This window comes from Schistocerca piceifrons, chromosome 1, assembly GCF_021461385.2.
Source record: "Schistocerca piceifrons isolate TAMUIC-IGC-003096 chromosome 1, iqSchPice1.1, whole genome shotgun sequence".
NCBI lineage: Eukaryota > Metazoa > Arthropoda > Insecta > Orthoptera > Acrididae > Schistocerca > Schistocerca piceifrons.
Genome location: NC_060138.1, coordinates 358,369,922 through 358,389,249, shown reverse-complemented (window position 1 = coordinate 358,389,249; position 19,328 = coordinate 358,369,922). Strand labels below are relative to the sequence as shown.

Here is a 19,328-nt window from a genome sequence, read left to right as displayed (position 1 = left end):
CAGACTTCCTTTTCTGAAAAAGTCTTTGGCCAAATGTGTAGGGTAGCAGTTTAGCCTTTTACTTATACTGTTGATATTCCAACCTGGTGTTTTTATTCTTTGAAAATGTCAAGAAATATTTTTAAAAAAATGACTGGTAAACCTAGAGCATGTTTCTGAAAAATTTTACAAATCCTACAAATGGGACTAAGATAACTATAAATTTAAAAACAAGAAATGAAGTCAAATTGCAACTTTCACTTTGTTCCATAATTTTCTGAATACAATACCAGCTTAAGTACATTTTTTTAATAATTAAAATACATGTACAATGGAAAATATTCACCAGTGACGAACATTTCGAAATTCCTTACTGAATTTACTTCTGTTATATTCCAATCAAATTTAGTTTTCCCTAAAACATGTAAAATTAAGTTAATGACACCCTTGCCATCAAGTGAGATGCTATAAATACTGTTAAATCTTCTCCAATAATACTGTATAACTTGCCTGTGAAGTTATATTTCTTGAAGTACCAATTCTTAGCTGCCATAAACAAAGTACTTTCTATTAGAAAAGCCTTTACACTGTGTTACAGTTTTGATATGTCAGATTACTTACACATACAGAAAATTATTTTTATTTTATAAAGGTCACATAGTCAGAATTTGATAATATTTTTCTCTGTATATAATTACACCTTTCAATTTGAAAGTATTCTCTGTTTGTCAGTGCACGAATTTTAAGATTGCTAGCTGCAGAATACTATTAATATGTTGCCGTCTCTAAGTGTACTTCCTGTTCAGGTGAAAAGGTAAGAATATTAGTATATCAACATAAAGGCACATGGCACCATCACCAAATTTTCATTGTGGCAAGACACTGATGGAAAAAAATTATTCTCTCTTTGCTTTCAGTATTCCTAATGAAACACAAACTTCCTTACATATTAAAACAAATACTGAACACTTCAAACTTAATAAACAAGCCTTTTGATGTATTAACAACAAGCCAGTCAGTCTCCAGGAGGAGAATTGCGCAATGGAAACATAAGCAATTTTGATTGCATAAAAGAAAGATCAGGGAAAGCATTCAGCACAGCAACTGCATCTTGTGAAAGACCCTCATGTCTATTATGAGAAGAGGGCACAGGTCCAAGTGGCACAGAAGTCAACAGGTCTTGCATTAACTGTCTTGGTGCACTTGTCATTTCTTCTTGTGTTGAACGATGACAATTTTCAGTCACACTATTTGGCTCAGCTGCTAAACCTGAGAAGGAAGAGAATAATTACAACTTAAGTTTTAATAAACTGATAATGAGATTTAGAGATAGTTCCTACAGTGTTCACCAGTCAAGGTAGCCATCTGAAACTTAAAACTAGGTTTTGGTGCAGGCATGCAATGTACCTGGGGCTTTTGCAGCATTCTGTTTTTCCTCTTTTATAAATAGTAGAATAATAATCACACAGACAAGTTTATGTTTTACCATGATAAAATGTACTGACCTGTATTATATACACACGGATTTGCACAATCACTATATCTTTAAAGAAAATGCGCTTTACTTTGGTGGAGCTCTGTTTATTACTATTCTTATTATTTTTACCAGCAATATAAAAACCAAAGGCAACAAATATTCAACATATGCATGTTGCACCTTCTCCAAGTGACTCAGTGTCTGCAAATGTTGTATGAAATGAATGGAGGGTACAAATTTTTGCTGCTAATATAAATATTTTTGATACTTACGTGAAATGCTACATAAAGTTACTTTTTTTAAACAGTCATGAACATTATCTCTGTCTTGTTACAACTTACATACATTATTTTCATTTCTTCTAGACACAATCACAGTAACACAATTATGACTGTTTTGGCCATATATTGGCCATAAGCAGCAAACTGCAAAGAATATTTACACAAAATGCACTGTCATAACAATTGTAGGCACAATTAAAAAAAGACAAAAATGCACCACTTAAATATCAGCTGTATGAAACCAAATAATGTTACTATCAAATAAAAAAAGTAACAAAAACAGTGGCAACTATTTGAAAGTCCACATCTTTGCACATGTGTGGAAACAATATGCTTCTGTGTAATATGCAGTTAGTGTGTCACTCCACCCTACATATTGCAACAATCTGGGATCCTACTCGGAGTGCTGCCTACAAGGCGGTCAAGACACTGCTGCTCAAGCCTGTCCTCCAATAGTGGCCCTCCTGTAGTCATCAAGTGTGTGAGAGGGATGCTACAAGGAGCAGAAAATTCCAACAAGTCCCAAGCATGTTCAGTCAGGTTCATCGCAGCAAGTATTGCTGTCCATTCCCTTTGGTTGTTTCATGCCACCTGAAGGAAGGTGTTCAAGAGGGGAGCGCCGTCATTCTTGTATATTACCATCTTAAAAGACAAACTCATCACCAAAATACTGACATTAGAGCTGGTCAATAGGTAGGAGGATCCTGCAGATGCACAAGTTGACATAATTAAAGTAGCTGATATGGTGGACTGTAACATCACTACAACAGCAATCTCCACTGTGTTTGGCACTGAAACACACAGGCTTGTTTACTTTGTGTCTCTAATCTTCTATGATGTTATATTTTGAGGCAACTCTGTTTACCCACTAAGAATATTCTCAGACTGACCTGTGGTGTCAAGTTTGCAACCTCTGCGTAGGCCGTTGTTCAGACATCTCAGAATACTAATTCTGCCAACCCTATACATATGTTCAACTGCGGAATTATTTGTTGACATTACCGACTTGTTGAAAACAGACTGCAATATTTGTTCAGTGAAAGTGACTGTATGCCTGAGATGTGCATCAGTATGTTACTGCCTCCATTCTCATCAACGAAGAGGATCCACTGCTCCAATTTTCATTCCAGATGTTTCCTTGCTCATGACATTTGCATACCACTGAGCAGGGGGCTTTGTACCATAGCTCATAAAGGAAGCAGAGATGCAAAAATGATCGTAAGCAGACTGTTGTGTTCTGTTTGGGTCAACCTTGTCGTCCTAGTTTCCTCCTAAAATGAATTGTCCACCACTGGGTACCCACAAGCCATAATTGAAGATAGTAATCACTAGCAGCTGGTGTTGTTGACCACAGATGATCACCCTGATGTACATTTTGTGCCTCATGAGAATGACTGAATGTCCAAATGATATCACTGTGGCATGTGTCAACTTGGTGATAGCTTTCCATTGCTGAAAACCCTTTTTGCCATAAAAGTAATGCAGTGTACACAATCTAAGCTTGAAGTTATCCTTTGAAGTATGTTGACAAACTTAACAGTGTACTCAGGCCACTTTGTCCCTTTCTTCATTGGAAACATTGTCCTCTACTGAACTACACTGATACTGCAGGTTACTTTTATCTCCATTACATGAGTGTCGGTGCATAGAAATATTCTATACTTAAAAAGAGTGTTCAGAAAATCAATCTATGCGAATCATGAGTGTGGTGCAAAACTTTTTTTCTGAGCAGTCTCTAACGAAAGGATGGGTGGTTATATAAACAAAAAATGGAATTAAGTCCCAAGCCATAGATCTAAACAAATGTTGAATAAACAACTCATTAAATGTTGTGCTTTAGCAACGGAGGTGGAACATAAGAAATAGCAACTCTGACACAGTACATGTCCCATTAAAAACTGTTTTAAACTTCATCGGGTAGTTAGAGAGAGTACTATTAATATTTAATAAAAGTAACTGGGAAGCCATTGCATGTGGTGATTTCAACACTGATTGGATTTTGAATAGTGTTACATGACAACACAGAGCTACCAAAGAAGGGACAGGCACACTGAATTATCATCTTCAGTATTAATAAACAGCATCAGCTGTATTTCGTCCTTTATTTTTAAGTCGCTACCTGTTTCATAGCACTAAAAGTCACATCTTCAGGTGAATGTCTGCATAACAATAAACCAAGAAGGAATAACAACCCTGAGGCATACATTGATACAATAATTTTCTTAAATTATTTTAAGATATTTAAAATTAAAATACTATTAAAAACTTTTACATGAAAAAATTAAAATATTTGTACTCACTTAACTAAAACATTAGAGCCTAAAGGCTCAGAACTTTGTACCCAATATTCGTTGCCTGTCAGAACAAAATAACAGAGATCAACAAATTAATCTATCATTGATTGGTCATTTCACTGATGTCATAGGACAATCCTTTCTCTCAAAATAATGTTTCTTTCTCATTTTAAGTAATATCAGAAAGGGTGTGCACTCTAGGACAAAAGCCAAAACAGGAATCAGTGACATCCTGATGAATAATCTGGTGGATGAGTTGAACGGCTTACTCAAGAACATTCATTCAATTTACTACTCAGAACAATGAGGGGGGGACATTACCATATCTGGATCTTCAGATCACCTCATGCAGCACTAAAGCCGCATTTGATATTTGCAGAAAGGCAAACACCACTGATTCATAACCTCCAACCACCCTATCAAGAAAAAGTCAGCCTTTAGATTGCTGTTAAAGGAAGCCTTCAATAGAGACTTTCAAATTATATGGTACACAGCCTACAAAAATGGTGACAGCAGTGAGTTCATCAATGGTATTAACAGGGGTATCCCTCTGCTAAGTCCTCAAAGTTTCGTCTTGAACTTGCGTGAATCCACAACAAGTAATCAGCAGGATGACGAGATCCATGGTTCGGAATCACATCACGACGACTTAGCCCAGATACAATTAGCAGCGGGCACTGTACGATGCAACCAAACTTAGCAATCACCTCAATGGCAGTCTCAGTAAGACTGCATTTGCAATGCACACTCCCAACTTCAGAAATCTCAATGTACGGAGGGGAGGGGAGTTTATTCCTGGTTTCTATTTTCCTTGATCTACCTGCTTCATGCAGTGGTATGCAAGTTTTTCTGCAATCTCCTTCTTACTTCAAATGAGATTTTTCTCACAACCACTTATGTTTTGTTTCAATATAGAATTAACTCCTTGGAGCTCACCCATCTAGTGATGTTTCTTTCTGATTCTTCCTTTACTCATTGATCTGCTGTCCGCTCTGTTTTGTGTAATTCTAAAGTTTTGCAATCAGAGTAGATAGCATAATTTGTGTCCTTCGTATGTCTGGCCACCAACTCAACCATAATTGTCCAGCATCATGCTGGTTATCTCAACTGTATTGTCTAGCATCATGCCAGTGTCAACCCGAGCAACCATTCATTTTCTTATCATTTTTCTGTTTTAAATGCATAAATTCATTCTCAAATTGTTTTATAACCTCGGTGCTTATGTGCCATGAGTAATTTTTACACACTGTTTCAACAAATATTATTTTACCAGATCAAACTATCATTCAGTGACCATTTAAGTAAATTATTCAACTGAAATGTCCAGGTGCTCCTGCCAATGAGCAATGGGCGAGGTCCCTGACAAGTTCTGGAACTTATCAAACAACATTTTCCAATGTGCATGGTAGCTGATTTTTCAAGTAGCCTATTAGCTTCATGGGGGTAATCTATCGTTTATATTATCTGGGGTGACAGATTCAGCATCAGTCTAACCTGCACACCCATGGAACACCTGAAAAGCAAGAGGTTATGTTCACAGCACACACGGTTCCTGGCACAGCTTTGAACAAAGAAGTACCTGGAGGAATGATTCTTCTTTGAGACACATGATCAAGTATATTTTAATGCCCAGGAAAGAATGAAAATATTTGTACAAAATGTAAAATACATAATATTATCAAAGAAATAAAGCAATATCAGAGAGAACAAAAAAAAAAGAAAAAGTAGACTGGACAGCAAATGAGAGAATAACTGAAACCAAACACCAACATGTATAAAAAAGGAAATGATGCTTGGGAAGTCTTAAGAAGAGGTGACTAGACCAATTCTGTCACAGCTCACTCAAATACACATGAAACATTTTGAGTCCTCTGCTTCTGTATTTTAACACACACTAAATACTGACAAAAATCAATTGCAACATGAGGAAAGAATGTACAGGGTGACCCAAAAGTCCAATAACATTTGAAAATTCAATACTTCAATGAATAATGAAGAGGAGTAAAAATTGACGCACATACTTAAAATGACAGGAGGTTTTACTGAAACCAAAAACTGTACAAAATGGCCAACAGATGGTACTTCGTATGATACAAAACAACAAATGCTCAACGTACCTGTAGTCTATATATACGAAGACAGTAACTTGTTCTCAAAAGAACAGTTACTGTTGATGATCGTGCAGCTTTTCCCTGGAATAAATGATAACTAACTGAAAACCTCAGCTGCTGAGAGGTGTTGTTGATATACCTCGAGAGGTGTTGTTGATATACCTCGAGAGGTGGTGTTGATATACCTCGATGTGGACAGCTGAAAATGTGTGCCCCAACCGGGACTCGAACCCGGGATCTCCTGCTTACGTGGCAGATGCTCTATCCATCTGAGCAACCGAGGACACATAAATAGCGCGACTGCAGGGACTTATCCCTTGCACGCTTCTCGTGAGACTCACATTCCCAACTGTCCACAATTCTACATATGTATTGTACCTTATAGACATTTGCCCAACCACTCATTACTCGCGCACACTTTGGCGATTCCCGTAAGAGTTTGGGCAACCTGTGCGCATTCGCACAGATGAAGGTCAACGGCTGGGTAGCCTTTAACTATATATATGAAGACAGTAACTTGTTCTCGAAAGAACAGTTACTGTTGATGACCGTGCAGCTTTTCCCTGGAATAAATGATAACTAACTGAAAACCTCAGCTTCTGAGAGGTGTTGTTGATATACCTCGATGTGGACAGCTGAAAATGTGTGCCTGTAGTCAATGGACAATGTTGTGAACAGCACTGTACAGCATACCAGTAGGTGTGGTGAGGCATTCCCATTGGACATTGTCTTTTAGCATCCCTAATGAGGTTGGGCAACTGAGGTAGACTTTTAACTTGTGGCTAACCCACCACCTATTGACCAGTTTTTGCAATCTTTTGGTTAGTGGTAAGTTATTTACATACACTGAAATGGTACTTGTGCTTAATAACTAATTCAAAGTGAGTCATATAGATAATGTACAAGAAAACTGCCATAAAAATTGGTGATTGCAAGACTGTGATTGTAGAGCAAAATGCAGAAGATAGATATCGAAGAAACTGGCAAGAGATTTTGTTCAGACACAGCTCCATTTCAGGCAGTGTATTTGAAGAATGTTACCGGTTTCTTTAATCGAATACTAATAAATTCACGAACGGACAAGGATGCCTCACGAGAAAGTGTACCGAAATACTGAAAAATTTCCACCCGGGGCACTAAGAACGACGCCTAATATATCGACGCAATATACCTATAAAATTTCAGGAACTCTTTTCCAGAGGATTTACGAATAATCTTCAACTCACTGTTTATTTCTTCCATAAGGATTTAGTCTAATAATAGCTTGTACAGTGCACATTTTCCATTTACTCGCGAGTAAATATAACTACTGCCTTCCACAGTGACTACTGAAGACTAACACCATTAGTCCCCAACGAATAATCTTACAAAATGTTAAGCCTACTGAACCGGACAACGGAAAACTGACACGAAAATGAGCATAGGATGTAAAAAAACAATACTGAAAGCCTGTCCTATGTGAAAGTGAATCAGAGTCAAAAGACATAAGTTAAGAATAATTATACAGAAAAGAACATCCTTTGGCAGATAAACAAAAACAAAATATACGAGTGCAGGCTTTCTCGGCGAATTTTGCAGGTTGTCAGTCGAGAACTCTGAAGACCGGCCACACAAAGAGAGAAGACAGGCTGGATGAAGACTGAGTGACGGGCTTTGCATTCTGGCCACACGCGGCTCCTCCAACAGCCAACATCATCAGAATTCTCCACAAACATCAAGTGAAGACCATTTTCCGCGCAGTGGGAAAAATCGGAGACCTTCTCAGTTCGACCGAGGATCCACCAGGTTTGACGGCACTCGGCGTGTACGAGATCGGATGCGAATGTGGGACGTGATATATAGGACGGACGCAGTGTTGCATCTCACGGCGCCGCAACGAACACGTCGGGCACATACGCTCTGGTCGGACCGCCAAATCTGCTGTGGCAGAACGTAGAAGCGCACCTTTGATCTTGTGGACACGAAGAAAATATGCAGTACGAACGGATTTTGGGACTCGGTAATCGAAGAGTCCGTAGAAATACGGTTACACTACAACCTGATCGACTGCGGCAGTGGCTACCGTCTCGGCACGGCCCGGGAGCCTGCGAACGGGAAAATCGGAGAAGAACGTTCCGTCCCACCGAGGGCCGAGGACAGAGCGGACGGGGACAGACGCCGGAACACTAACCCCGCACATGTGTCCCCCCCCCCACCACCGGCCACTCTGTGCGCGTCAGGCAATTCCGTGGATGCGCGATTGGCCGGTGGCAGGAAGCGGAGAGTGGTCCAGCAGAGATATCGGCCCGCGAGCGACGGTATCCCGACACTTCGCCTGAAGGTGGAGAAGCGTTCCATCGAAACGTCGCTACGAGACAACGACGCTACTCGGCTGACGACCCATGAAGACTTCATATATGAAAAACAAAATAGCAATACTACCTATCTATCATAAATCTGCCTACTAAATGCAAAGAGTCCATAGACAACGTGGAAATGAAATGGAAAGAAGAATGATTAAATTGTTTCAAAAAGCTACAAAAAGGGTACTGCTTTAGTAGTACAGAAACATAAAAGCAGCAAGAAATGATGTGACAAATATAAACAACAAAAATGTTTATTTTGTATCAGATATAGAATATTTTAGTGATATACATTACCAAGTGAAATAGAATGGAGCCCAAAGAGACAAATAACTATGTGTGGTCGTTTTTGCAATGGCATTCTGAAATATTCAGATAAGAAAATCATACATGATACACATATATTATACAAGATGATGCTTGCAAAGATGAAAACAGCAACCAGTCACTGTCAATAATACTGTTTATTTACACAAACAACACTGTTACCAGTTGCATGCTGAGAGGTTCATCTTCAGGTGGCTGTTAACGTTTAGATTACATTTGTTGTTATTTACATTAGTTGTTGGCTGTTTCCCCGTGTTACACCAAAAGTTTCGACAAACTAGCATACATATATGCGGTATGTGGTTAAGAGAAGTAAAGATCTACTTTATTTACTATTTTATACTACAATCGACCTTCTACTGTCAGATCAATTTCTTTATTTGACAAGTTGATGCATTAATTAAGTATGAACACAAGTCGCAACCTTAATATTCTACTTTTATGTCTAATTATTAGGAAACAACTTCTGCAATACCATCAATAATTACTGCAGTCTAGTCTCATTTCCATAACACAATCTCTCTTTTTACCATCTCATCACACTAATTTAACAGGATCATCATACTCTCAATTGCCTACTTCCACTATAGAATCCTTCGGTTGTAGATCAGTGTAAATATGGAACACATAAAACACTTCTTTTAATCTCCTGCATTCCAAGGCAGAATTAAAAGCTGATTTTACATGCTGCATTAAAGAATCATGCATGGAGATAACAGGAAGATCAAACAGGGTCATTGCAGAAAGCAAGCAGAACATAGCTGAAACACCAATACTCACTGCAGAACTCCCAAAGAGTGTCAGATGTGGAGGATGTTGTTAAGCTATCAAATGTGTTGAGACAGTCGAGGTCAAGCAGGGCTGACTGGCAGCCTGCTTCCATGACCAATTTAGTCAGCATAAACACAAGACAGACATCATTACCACACAATTATGGTAATAAACAAGCACAACCACTACAAATTGTTAAGATATGTTATATCTCTTACATGCAGTTCTTTATTTTTTAATGGAGCAAGAGACATACAAATCAAGCTCTAAAATTTATCAAGAGAATCACACTGCAAAGTAATTACAATTTTATGAATTTTAGCCATTCAACATAAATGATGAAAGAAGAGTGGGAAGGGGGGTGAGGAAGCAGGACAATGGCAGAACAGTGCATCCTCTCCTTGCTGATTGAATTTTGCCTGTCTATAGATCACCGAGTTTTGATGTAAATGAATACTAAATTTTCAGAAACAGACTGGACACAACAATAGGGGCGCAAGTTATTACACAACAACACTTATAGACAATGTTTTGAGTATGGAAACAGATTGGGGGGGGGGGGGCGCAAGGGGGGAGGGGGAGAAACAGAGGGGAGGGTGAGGACTTCACTGAGCATACAGGATTAACAGCACAATCCAGAAGTTACACAGGATAAACTTCTCAATTACAGACAAATTAACTGACAGATTTGTAACGTGTGAATTTTTGCACACACAAGCTAAAGATGTAGGAATTTCAATACTACGTGCCCTGAGTACTATAGATCATCACAAAGTACTTGTTGGCTTTCGATGGTCACCTTATAATTTAAAAAATCTGTATATCAAAAAACAGTGGACTTAAATAGGTTTCCTGCCTTTGACACCTGTGTGGCCAATACAAAAAGTGTGCAACACAGGAGAAAAATAGCATGATGGAACGAATTATGAAATGGATAGCAAATAACACAGGAATATCCTTGCGTGGAGAGTATTTTTAACAATGGGTGAAAATATAAAAAATTTCACTGCACAAGGAAAAAACATAGATGAATTCATACAAAAAGTACCCATTTTTGCAAATGCTCCTAACTAAACTATTACATAAACTGGAGAGGGTAAAATGAAACCTCAATTTCACCACCTGAATTCAAATCCCACCAAGTTCAAAGGACCTTGTAACACCTACTCACAAATTACCCACAGCTGTGTGTCCCTGTCTTTGCAGCTCACAAGTTCGCATGCACTTGTTAGAAAATTAACTTTTCAAATTTCAATATAACAATAAACAAAAGCATCACAGCTTTATAACTTCATGAAATAATTGCTATTTGAAATTAGAAATATCAACTGATTTTGTACAAACAATGTCCATCAATATCATCATACTCAGCCATGACAAGATCATCTTCCTCATAGTCTTTTCCCATGGACATTGTTGTCATAATATTCTTGACAGGTCCTACAGTGAGTCACTCTCTTCATATGACCAAACTGCCATATTTCCTATGGGTTGAGATTTACCAGCATGCTTTTTTCTAATGTGACAGTTGTCAGATAATCTCATTCTTCATTTTATATTTCTTGTCCTTTTGAGCAAGACATTAGGAACTCCATTACTGTTTACTTGTTTGCTGCAGTAACTACAGCTGCTTCTTGACCATACATCAGTACAGATACGAGGTATTCTTTTGATGAAATATTTCAACTAGTTTCCTACTTATCTTCTTTGCCAGAAGGTAATCAGTAGGGCACTTGCCAACATGTTGCATCAAATGGTGCCTTTACTCAACCGCTAACCCAAGAACATACCATGAGTCAAATTCACAGGGAAAGGTGTCTAGTGGAGCGTGCAGAGACTAGACTGCAGACAGGAGCAGAGTCAGGAGGCTGTAGGGCAGGGAGGTGAGGGAAAAAGGAACAAACAAGGAGAGGAGTAGGTAAAGATGGGCAGATGCATTGGCAGAGGGCTGCAAATAAACAGATCGGAGATGAGAATGGGGAGGAGATGATAGGACAGAGGGAGTGAAAACTGTTGGGTGGAGGCTGTGGAGACAGTATGTTACTGTATGTTGAGGACAGGATAATTACGGGAGTGGAGAATGTGTTGTAAGCATAATTTCCACCTGCACAGTTCAGAAACGCTGGTGGTGAAGAGAAGGATCCAGATGGCTTGGGTAGTGAAGTAGCAATTGAAATCGAGTGTGTTATGTTCAGCTGCACGCTGTGCCACAAGTTGTATACTTTGCTCCAGGTCACAGTTTGGCTGTGGTCATTTATACTGGCAGACAGCTGGTTGGTAGTCATACCAACATAAAAAGCTGTGAAATGATGGCAGAAGAGCTGGCAAATGACATGGAAGCTTTCACAGGTGGCCCAGCCCCTGATGGTGTCTGACAAACCTGTGACAGGACTGGAATAGGAAGTACTGGTTGTGTGGATTGGGTAAGTTTTGCATCTGGATCTTCTAATCCTTGTGGTAGGATGCTGTGGCTCCATCCACCCCTCTGTCCACATTGAACTCTGCAACCACCAACAGTACCTACATTTTGACAACTGTCATCCCTTTCTCACCCAAAAATCCCTCCCATACAGACTGGCTATTTGGGGACAGCATACCTGCAGTGGAAAAAAAAACCTCCATTGCTCAGTATGCTGAGGGTCTCACCAAGGCCTTTACATACAGACACTATCACGCAGACCTAGTCCGCAAACAGATCTCCTTGTCATTTCCACGAACACCCCCAATCCTCCCACCACCAAAAAACAGCCACAAAGGAGTGTCCCCTTCATCACCCAGTACTATCCCAGACTGGAACAACTGAACCACACACTTCGCCAGGGCTCTGATTACCTATCATCGTGTCCCGAAACGATGGACATCCTACCAGAGATAATACTTCCCACCCCTCCTAAAGTGGTGTTCCATCACCCACCCAACCTCCACAACATCATATGCCATCCCTATGCCACTGCCAATTCCAATCCCTTGCCACAAGGATCACATCCCTGTGGAAGATCCAAAGCAAAACCAGCCCATTCCACCCAACCGGCACTTTCTATTCCAGCCCTGTCACAGATTTATCCTACCCCTCAGGGACTATGCCATCTGTGAAAGCAGCCTGTCATTTACCAGCTCTGCTGCAATCATTGCACAGCCATTTATGTTGATATGACTACCTACCAGCTGCTCACCAGGATGAACGGCCACCTCCAAACTGTGGCCAAGAGCAAAGTATACCACACTGTGACACAGCATGCAGCTGAACATAACACACTTTATTTCAATGGCTGCTTCACTATCCAAGCCATCCGGATCCTTCCCTCTACCAATAGCTTTTCTGAATTGTGCAGATGAGAATGATTCTTACAATACATTCTCCACTCCTGTAATTATCCTGCCCTCAACATACAGTAACATACTGTCTCTGCACCTTCCACCCAACAGTTTCCACTTCTTCTGCTCTATCATCTCCTCCCCATTCTCTTCTGCCACACTTTATTTGCAGCCTTCTGACAGTGCACCCGCATATCTTTATCCACCCCTCTCTTTGTTTATTCCTTTTGCCCACCTCCCCGCCCCACTATCTCCTGATGCTGCGGTCTTCTTTGTGGTAAGTAGCAAACCATCTTTTCTTACACTGTTCATATTTCTACCTGGAGTTTCCATTGATTTTTGCCGAATGCCTTTCTTCCATCCTAAAACCCTTTTATGTTTTCCTTAGTTACTCTTCTCTATAGCATTACTCGTCTCAGTGTCCATTCTCTCTGGTCTTTCCTGTGTTTATTTACCACTGCATCTGCTCCCAAGCCACACTGTATCAACAACTGTCCACAAACAACACAGACTTCATGACCATGCAGATTGCTGACGCAGCATCTAATGTCCCACATTCTTTCCTCTGATAGTTAATTACATTTATTCCTATTGATCCCACTTCATCCCTCATCCTGGCATACTTTAGAGTTTTGTTTTACACACATGCCAGGTGCCACATGAACTTTTACTCCTCGATTTAACCTCCCTCGCTCTCTCTTTGCTTATTGTGACATACACTACCATACTTCATTGTTCCTTTTCACCCACGTTTCTGTACTTTTTAATGTATTTTTGTATAATTTCATGTGGTTTCTTGCAGTTTCATATATTTATGCACATTTTGACATATCTGAGTATTTTGCATAGCTGTGCATGTTTCTGTGTTCTTTATGTATTTTTTATGCATCTCTATGCAACTTTTAGCTTATCCAGTTCCTCTCACAACCATCAACATCTACATCTACAGAGTCCGCCAGAAAAATGTATACACTCTGTCTGGCTCTATCGAGATATCAATATTGTCATTTGATTTGAGTTACGAGTGTGTTGTTGTATGGTCTTTGGCTCAACAGATGTTAGTACTTTCATCTCGGTATTGAGAAAACAAGATGGCTGTAGCACATTTGACATTCAAGCAATGAAAATGTATTGTGAAGTGGCTTTTCAAGTTTGATAATGCCATTGAAGTGCAAAGTCAGTGGAAGTGAGAGTTTGAAACAGAACCACCAACCTGCCGAGCAATTAAATGCATCATTGACAATTTGCGTTGCTTGGAATGATTTGTGATATTCACAACGGAATATCAGGAAGACAGTATACAGCTACTAGTCCCTCTTCATCAGCTCTCATGTTAGAAATGTTTCTTAATCCTCCACAGAAGTCTGCTATGCAATGTGCATGTGAAGTGGGGGTTAGCAGTACAAGTGTATGAAGAATTCTGAAAGCTGCAAAGTGGAAAGTTTACACTCCACGAATACTGCACATGATTGATGATGATGATGATGATGATCCTGACTGTCAAAAGCAATTTTGCGAATGTTATCAGCAAATGATAACTGATGACAAATAATTTGTGACGAAGGTAGTGTGGAGTGACGAGGCACAATTTACACTTAACGGAACTGTGAATCGGCATTACAGTGTGTACTGGGCACCAGAAAATCTGCATGTTTATGTGAATGTAGTGGTCAATCCAACAGGGGTTCATGTGTGGTGTGGATTATCATCTAGGGGCTTCTTTGATGCTACTGTCACTGGAGAAGTGGACCTGGAAATGTTATGCACATCAATTTTGCCAGGTATACATGCACTTTATGGAGCTGATGAAGAGGTCTTCTACCAACAGGAGAGGGGGCCACCATACTACCACTTAACCGTACGAGCTTTCCTGGATGACAGTTTTCGGGGCACTGGATTGGACAAAAAGAGGGCCCACTGAGTTCCCTCCATGGTCGCCAATCTAACACCTATGGACTTTTACTTGTGCGAAACTGTGAAAGATAACATCTACCGACGTAAGCTACGCACACTGGAGTAACTTTGCCAGGAGATTACGGCCACATGTGCAGCGATCTCCACTTTAACACTGACGGACTTAGATGCAGAAGCTGCTTGCCTTTCTGCTATTTGTATAGCCACCAATGGTGAACATTTTGAACATTGAAAGTAACAATGTGCTAAACTGAAGGTTGTACAAGTGTGATCAATTATTAAATGTAAAATAAACAAATAAGTAATACTTTTCATTCCTTATATTGTGTATACATTTTTCTGTCGGACTCTATTTTTCCCATTTCTGTGTCATTCCCATTTCCTTTGCGCCATTCCTGGCACAATGGACCCTTGCCCCATCTTTCTGCACCAGTCTAGAAAAATATCATTTTCTCTGATTGAAACCAAGTCCCACATCCTGTTTCCCAAATGCTCACTAAACCATGGAATCCCCCCAAATGCCCTAACTGTAAAGAGTCCTTTCTCTGGATCCCACCCCTCTTTCACAATGATCTACACCTTTTCAGATTCTGCCAATCTCTGCCCTGGCTCTCACAAACCTGGTACTGCAACCCATGGCACAGGCATCTCAGAACCGCCTCTGCTCCCTCCGCAAGATACTACTACTCTGTAATCCCCGCTCCATACATCAATCTCTGAAACTGAATCCCTTGCTCTCCAGCACCTGGAGGAGCATTCCAGACACCACCTCCAAAAATTATCCAAGTTGCTGACATCCTGCTGCCACCTCAGGGCATCACTATCCAACGCCTATCATATCCACAGTGTTCCTCCTTGTCCACCCCTCATAGCAGCTAACCCCTGCCTTATTGACCTTTTCAACTTGCCACATCCCCTGAAACTCCCTAACAACCACCCACCAAATCCAGAGCCAACACAATCCCGTAACATTGTTGTTAACCTTTCCATCAAAATCCCCAGCTCTACAAAAGTTACAATTCCATCCAGCGGCTTTACTTTTAGCCCTACACCCAAATTTAACTGTGCTGGACTTGACAAAGGCCTACTTTCCTTCTCCTAATACCTGCAAGGTAAGCACTTCTTTGCCACCAACCCCTCCAGCCAAAACCACCCTAATTCCAACACTGAACCCTGCCTCTTGCAGTTTGTACCACCAGACAGTCACGATCCCCCCCCACCTCCCTTCCACCTTACCACCCACTGGTCATTTCCAGAAATTTCTTACCCCAAATTAGCCTCACCATCCTCCACCAGGTTCCTTCCTCAGAACACCAACCTTTCGGTAGAATAAAGTACAGCCGTACACAACCTCAAACCAAATCTTGACCTAATCATCCTACCTGCAGACAAAGGTTCTACAACTGTTGTTATGAACTGCCGTGACTATCTGGAAGAAGGCCTCCACCAATTGTCCAGTTCCTCCACCTATAAACTTTGCCAGAATGATCCCATACCAGAAATCCAACACAAACTGCAACCCCTGCTTAAAGCCTTAGGCCTTTCCCAGATCATCATCCCTGAATCCATTTCCCTCATCATGCCTATGACGCCCCGCACACCTGCCTTCTACATGCTCCCCAAAATCCACAAACCCAACAATCCTGGATGTCTCATTGCGGCTGGTTATTGTGTCCCAACTGAAAGAATTTCACCAGTGATTGACTAACACCTCCAATCAGTTCCCTGTAATCTAGCCTCCCACATCAAAGTCACCAACCACTTCCTTCACCAACTCTCCACCATCAGCACCCCTCTACCTCCTGGATCCCTACTCATCACTGTTGACACCACCTCCCTACACATCAACATCCCTCGTGCCCATGGTCTTACCGCTACTGACACCATCTTTCCCAATGTCCTTCAAACTCCAAACCCACTACCTCATTCCTCATACATCTTGCTAACTTCATCCTAACGTACAACTACTTCTCATTTGAAGGAATGTATACAAAGAAATCTGTGGCACAGCCCACTGGCACCTGCATGGCATGCTCCTATGCCAACCTTTTTATGGGCCACCTAGACAAGACCTCCCTAGCCTACCAAAACCTAGTCTGGTTCAGGTTCACTGATGATATCTTCATGATCTGGACTAGGGCAGAGCACCCCATCTTCGTTCCTTCACAACATCATCATCCGCTCTCACATTCGCTTCATGCGATGCTCATCAACCCAGTCATGGTGTGTACGCGGACAAGGAAAAAAAATTCCCGGGTTTCTCTCGATTTCCCGGTTAAAAATACACTTTCTCCCGGGTGGAAACATAGTTTTTTCCCTGTTAATTGACAGTATATTTTCTCCCGGAACTGTATAACTTATCAATCTTTTGAATGGTTATGGTTTTATACATGGACGTAGAATTTCCCGGCGCTTTAGAAAACGAAACTCAGAGGAAAAAACACCTTTTGGAAAGATGTTTGATGTGCAGTAACATGTACGCTGCATATTTTCGTATTACAAATTCCACCAAACACCGCATGTTACTTTCCGAACCACTGAAATCGAGATTACGATGCGTATTTGTAAGTCAATCATAGCTCATGTCACCTGATCTCGCCACCCGATGAGAGCAGATATTCAGAGCTTCAGACACGTGGTGTAGTCAGCCAATAGCAACATCACTGTTAAGTACCGCAAACACACGAACAGGAAAAGTTAATGGTTTAAATTAATATATATAATGTTGCTACAAGAAAAAGCTTTCACATATAATGTTGGTCTTTTATGTACGTATTACATTTCAAGATATATCACACAAATGTGCCAGTAAATTTTTTAATAACGACATAAAAGTGTGATCTTCTGGGATATAAATTATTCTACATTGCTCATCATCAAAGAGCTGATTTTTAAATGAGTCCCAGATTCCCAGTGAAGTAGGCATCGACCTGATATTAAGCTTTTCAATGTGGTTTCGGGATGTAAATTTCCTTGGGTACCAGTACTTTATCTCATGTCTCTTTCTTTGTTATGGCATAATGCCATATGTGCTAGAAGATGAAAACGTACACTTGAAATGCACCGAACAGTTGAAACTAGCCAATAGTTTGAAATTAAACCCTTTGTTTCAAATATATTGACTGCCTCAGTAGAAAAGATTAATAAAAGACGATTTCTTCAGCAAACCGATAAAAAAAAACTTGATTGTTTTGCATGGCAATTAATGCCTGACTGTCAGAAAGGTGGAAATAAAATAAAATCTGAAAATAATAACATATTTTAGCCTTCCGTAATTATGTGAATGTATTTTAATTCACATGATAGCTCCCGGCCAAAGAAATCAATTTTGATTTCATTTGACGCGAGTGCAGTAGACAAAGAGGAAACAGCAAAATCACTAAATGTAAACACGGGTACATGGAGACTACCCGCTTCCCTATTATAACTCAGACTGCTCTGTGCATCAGATCCGTATCTACGATATTTCCGAAGCAGGGCAATAGTAGATAGTGGCGTCCCTCGAGCGTTTGAGATAGGACGTCAAAAATTTTTAAAAAATCGAATTTTCAAAAATATGTTCATTTTGTAGCACAAATCTTTCTGAAGAGTCTGATACATAAAACACACATGTCTGAGGAATTGTAAGACATGTTATTTGATCTTAAGTGTGCCAAAGTGCAGTGCCACACCTCTTCACACAGCATTCATTTCGGTCTGTGGAATTGAAACATGTATATTTTGTACTGGCTGCCATCAAACTATATTCAGGACAGTTTAAATTTAAAAAAAACTCTTCAGAAAATTTGCACTCTTTATCCCCTATTAGCTAACAACTTGATGCTTTGTGTGACATAAAAATAAGTATAGGATACATAAAACCAGTAAAGAGAAGAGACAAGCAAGACAGTACACATTTCTTCAATCCTTGGCTCCTAGAATTTTTTTCTCTCTAATCTTGCTACAGCTTTACATGGCGTGCTTTCCTTTCTGCGAAAGGATCTGTTACCTCATCACAGTTCGTCAAACGTTTTGCTACATGAAGAATCTAAATGTCGCTGTCTAATTCTGAAAAAGCTGTAATTACTAATAAGCCCAAGATTGGTGTGGTTTCTCGACCTGATTACCTGTATTTTGTCACTGTCTGCAAGATAAAACAAAACAGGTCTTTATAATACTGCAGCAATTGTAACAAACGCCAAGTAAACGAGACTGTTTTGGCAAAATGGTCATTTTTATAACACGACAGAATATAATTCACAAAGTACCAATATCAAATGCCTATTAGGCCAACTACAACCAAAAAGCTTTACATTAGGAAATAGTTTTACACTTCATTCATACGCTCCAGTTTCTCAAGCATGAGATCGAAAAGTAGTAGTGCGAAATTTTTATATAAATTTGGAATTGTCATATTCTTCCATAATTTAAGTGATGTCACCATTTCTTCTCCTTCCTCGTTCTAACAAACAATGTTGTCATCACTAATTCTGTATCTATTCCTGCCAGTGTCAAAGCTTATTCACCGGTTAACTTAA

General features: G+C 40.0%; 1 protein-coding gene across 5 annotated transcripts in view; it reads right to left on the bottom strand.

Moving 5' to 3' along the window:
- Positions 1–226: 226 nt before the first annotated feature.
- LOC124795163 (aftiphilin) overlaps positions 227–19,328 on the bottom strand; it is a 65,476-nt gene continuing 46,374 nt past the window's right edge. For 2 of the 5 annotated variants that reach the window (XM_047259073.1, XM_047259064.1), the window contains 2 exons: positions 9,592–9,687; positions 227–1,248 (listed from right to left, as the gene is read on the bottom strand). In XM_047259073.1, the coding sequence (XP_047115029.1) occupies positions 995–1,248; positions 9,592–9,687 (350 nt within the window). In that variant the 3' untranslated portion in view covers positions 227–994. The remainder of the gene's footprint in view (positions 1,249–9,591; positions 9,688–19,328) is intronic. The other 3 variants (XM_047259056.1, XM_047259081.1, XM_047259089.1) reach the window with 3 other exon arrangements.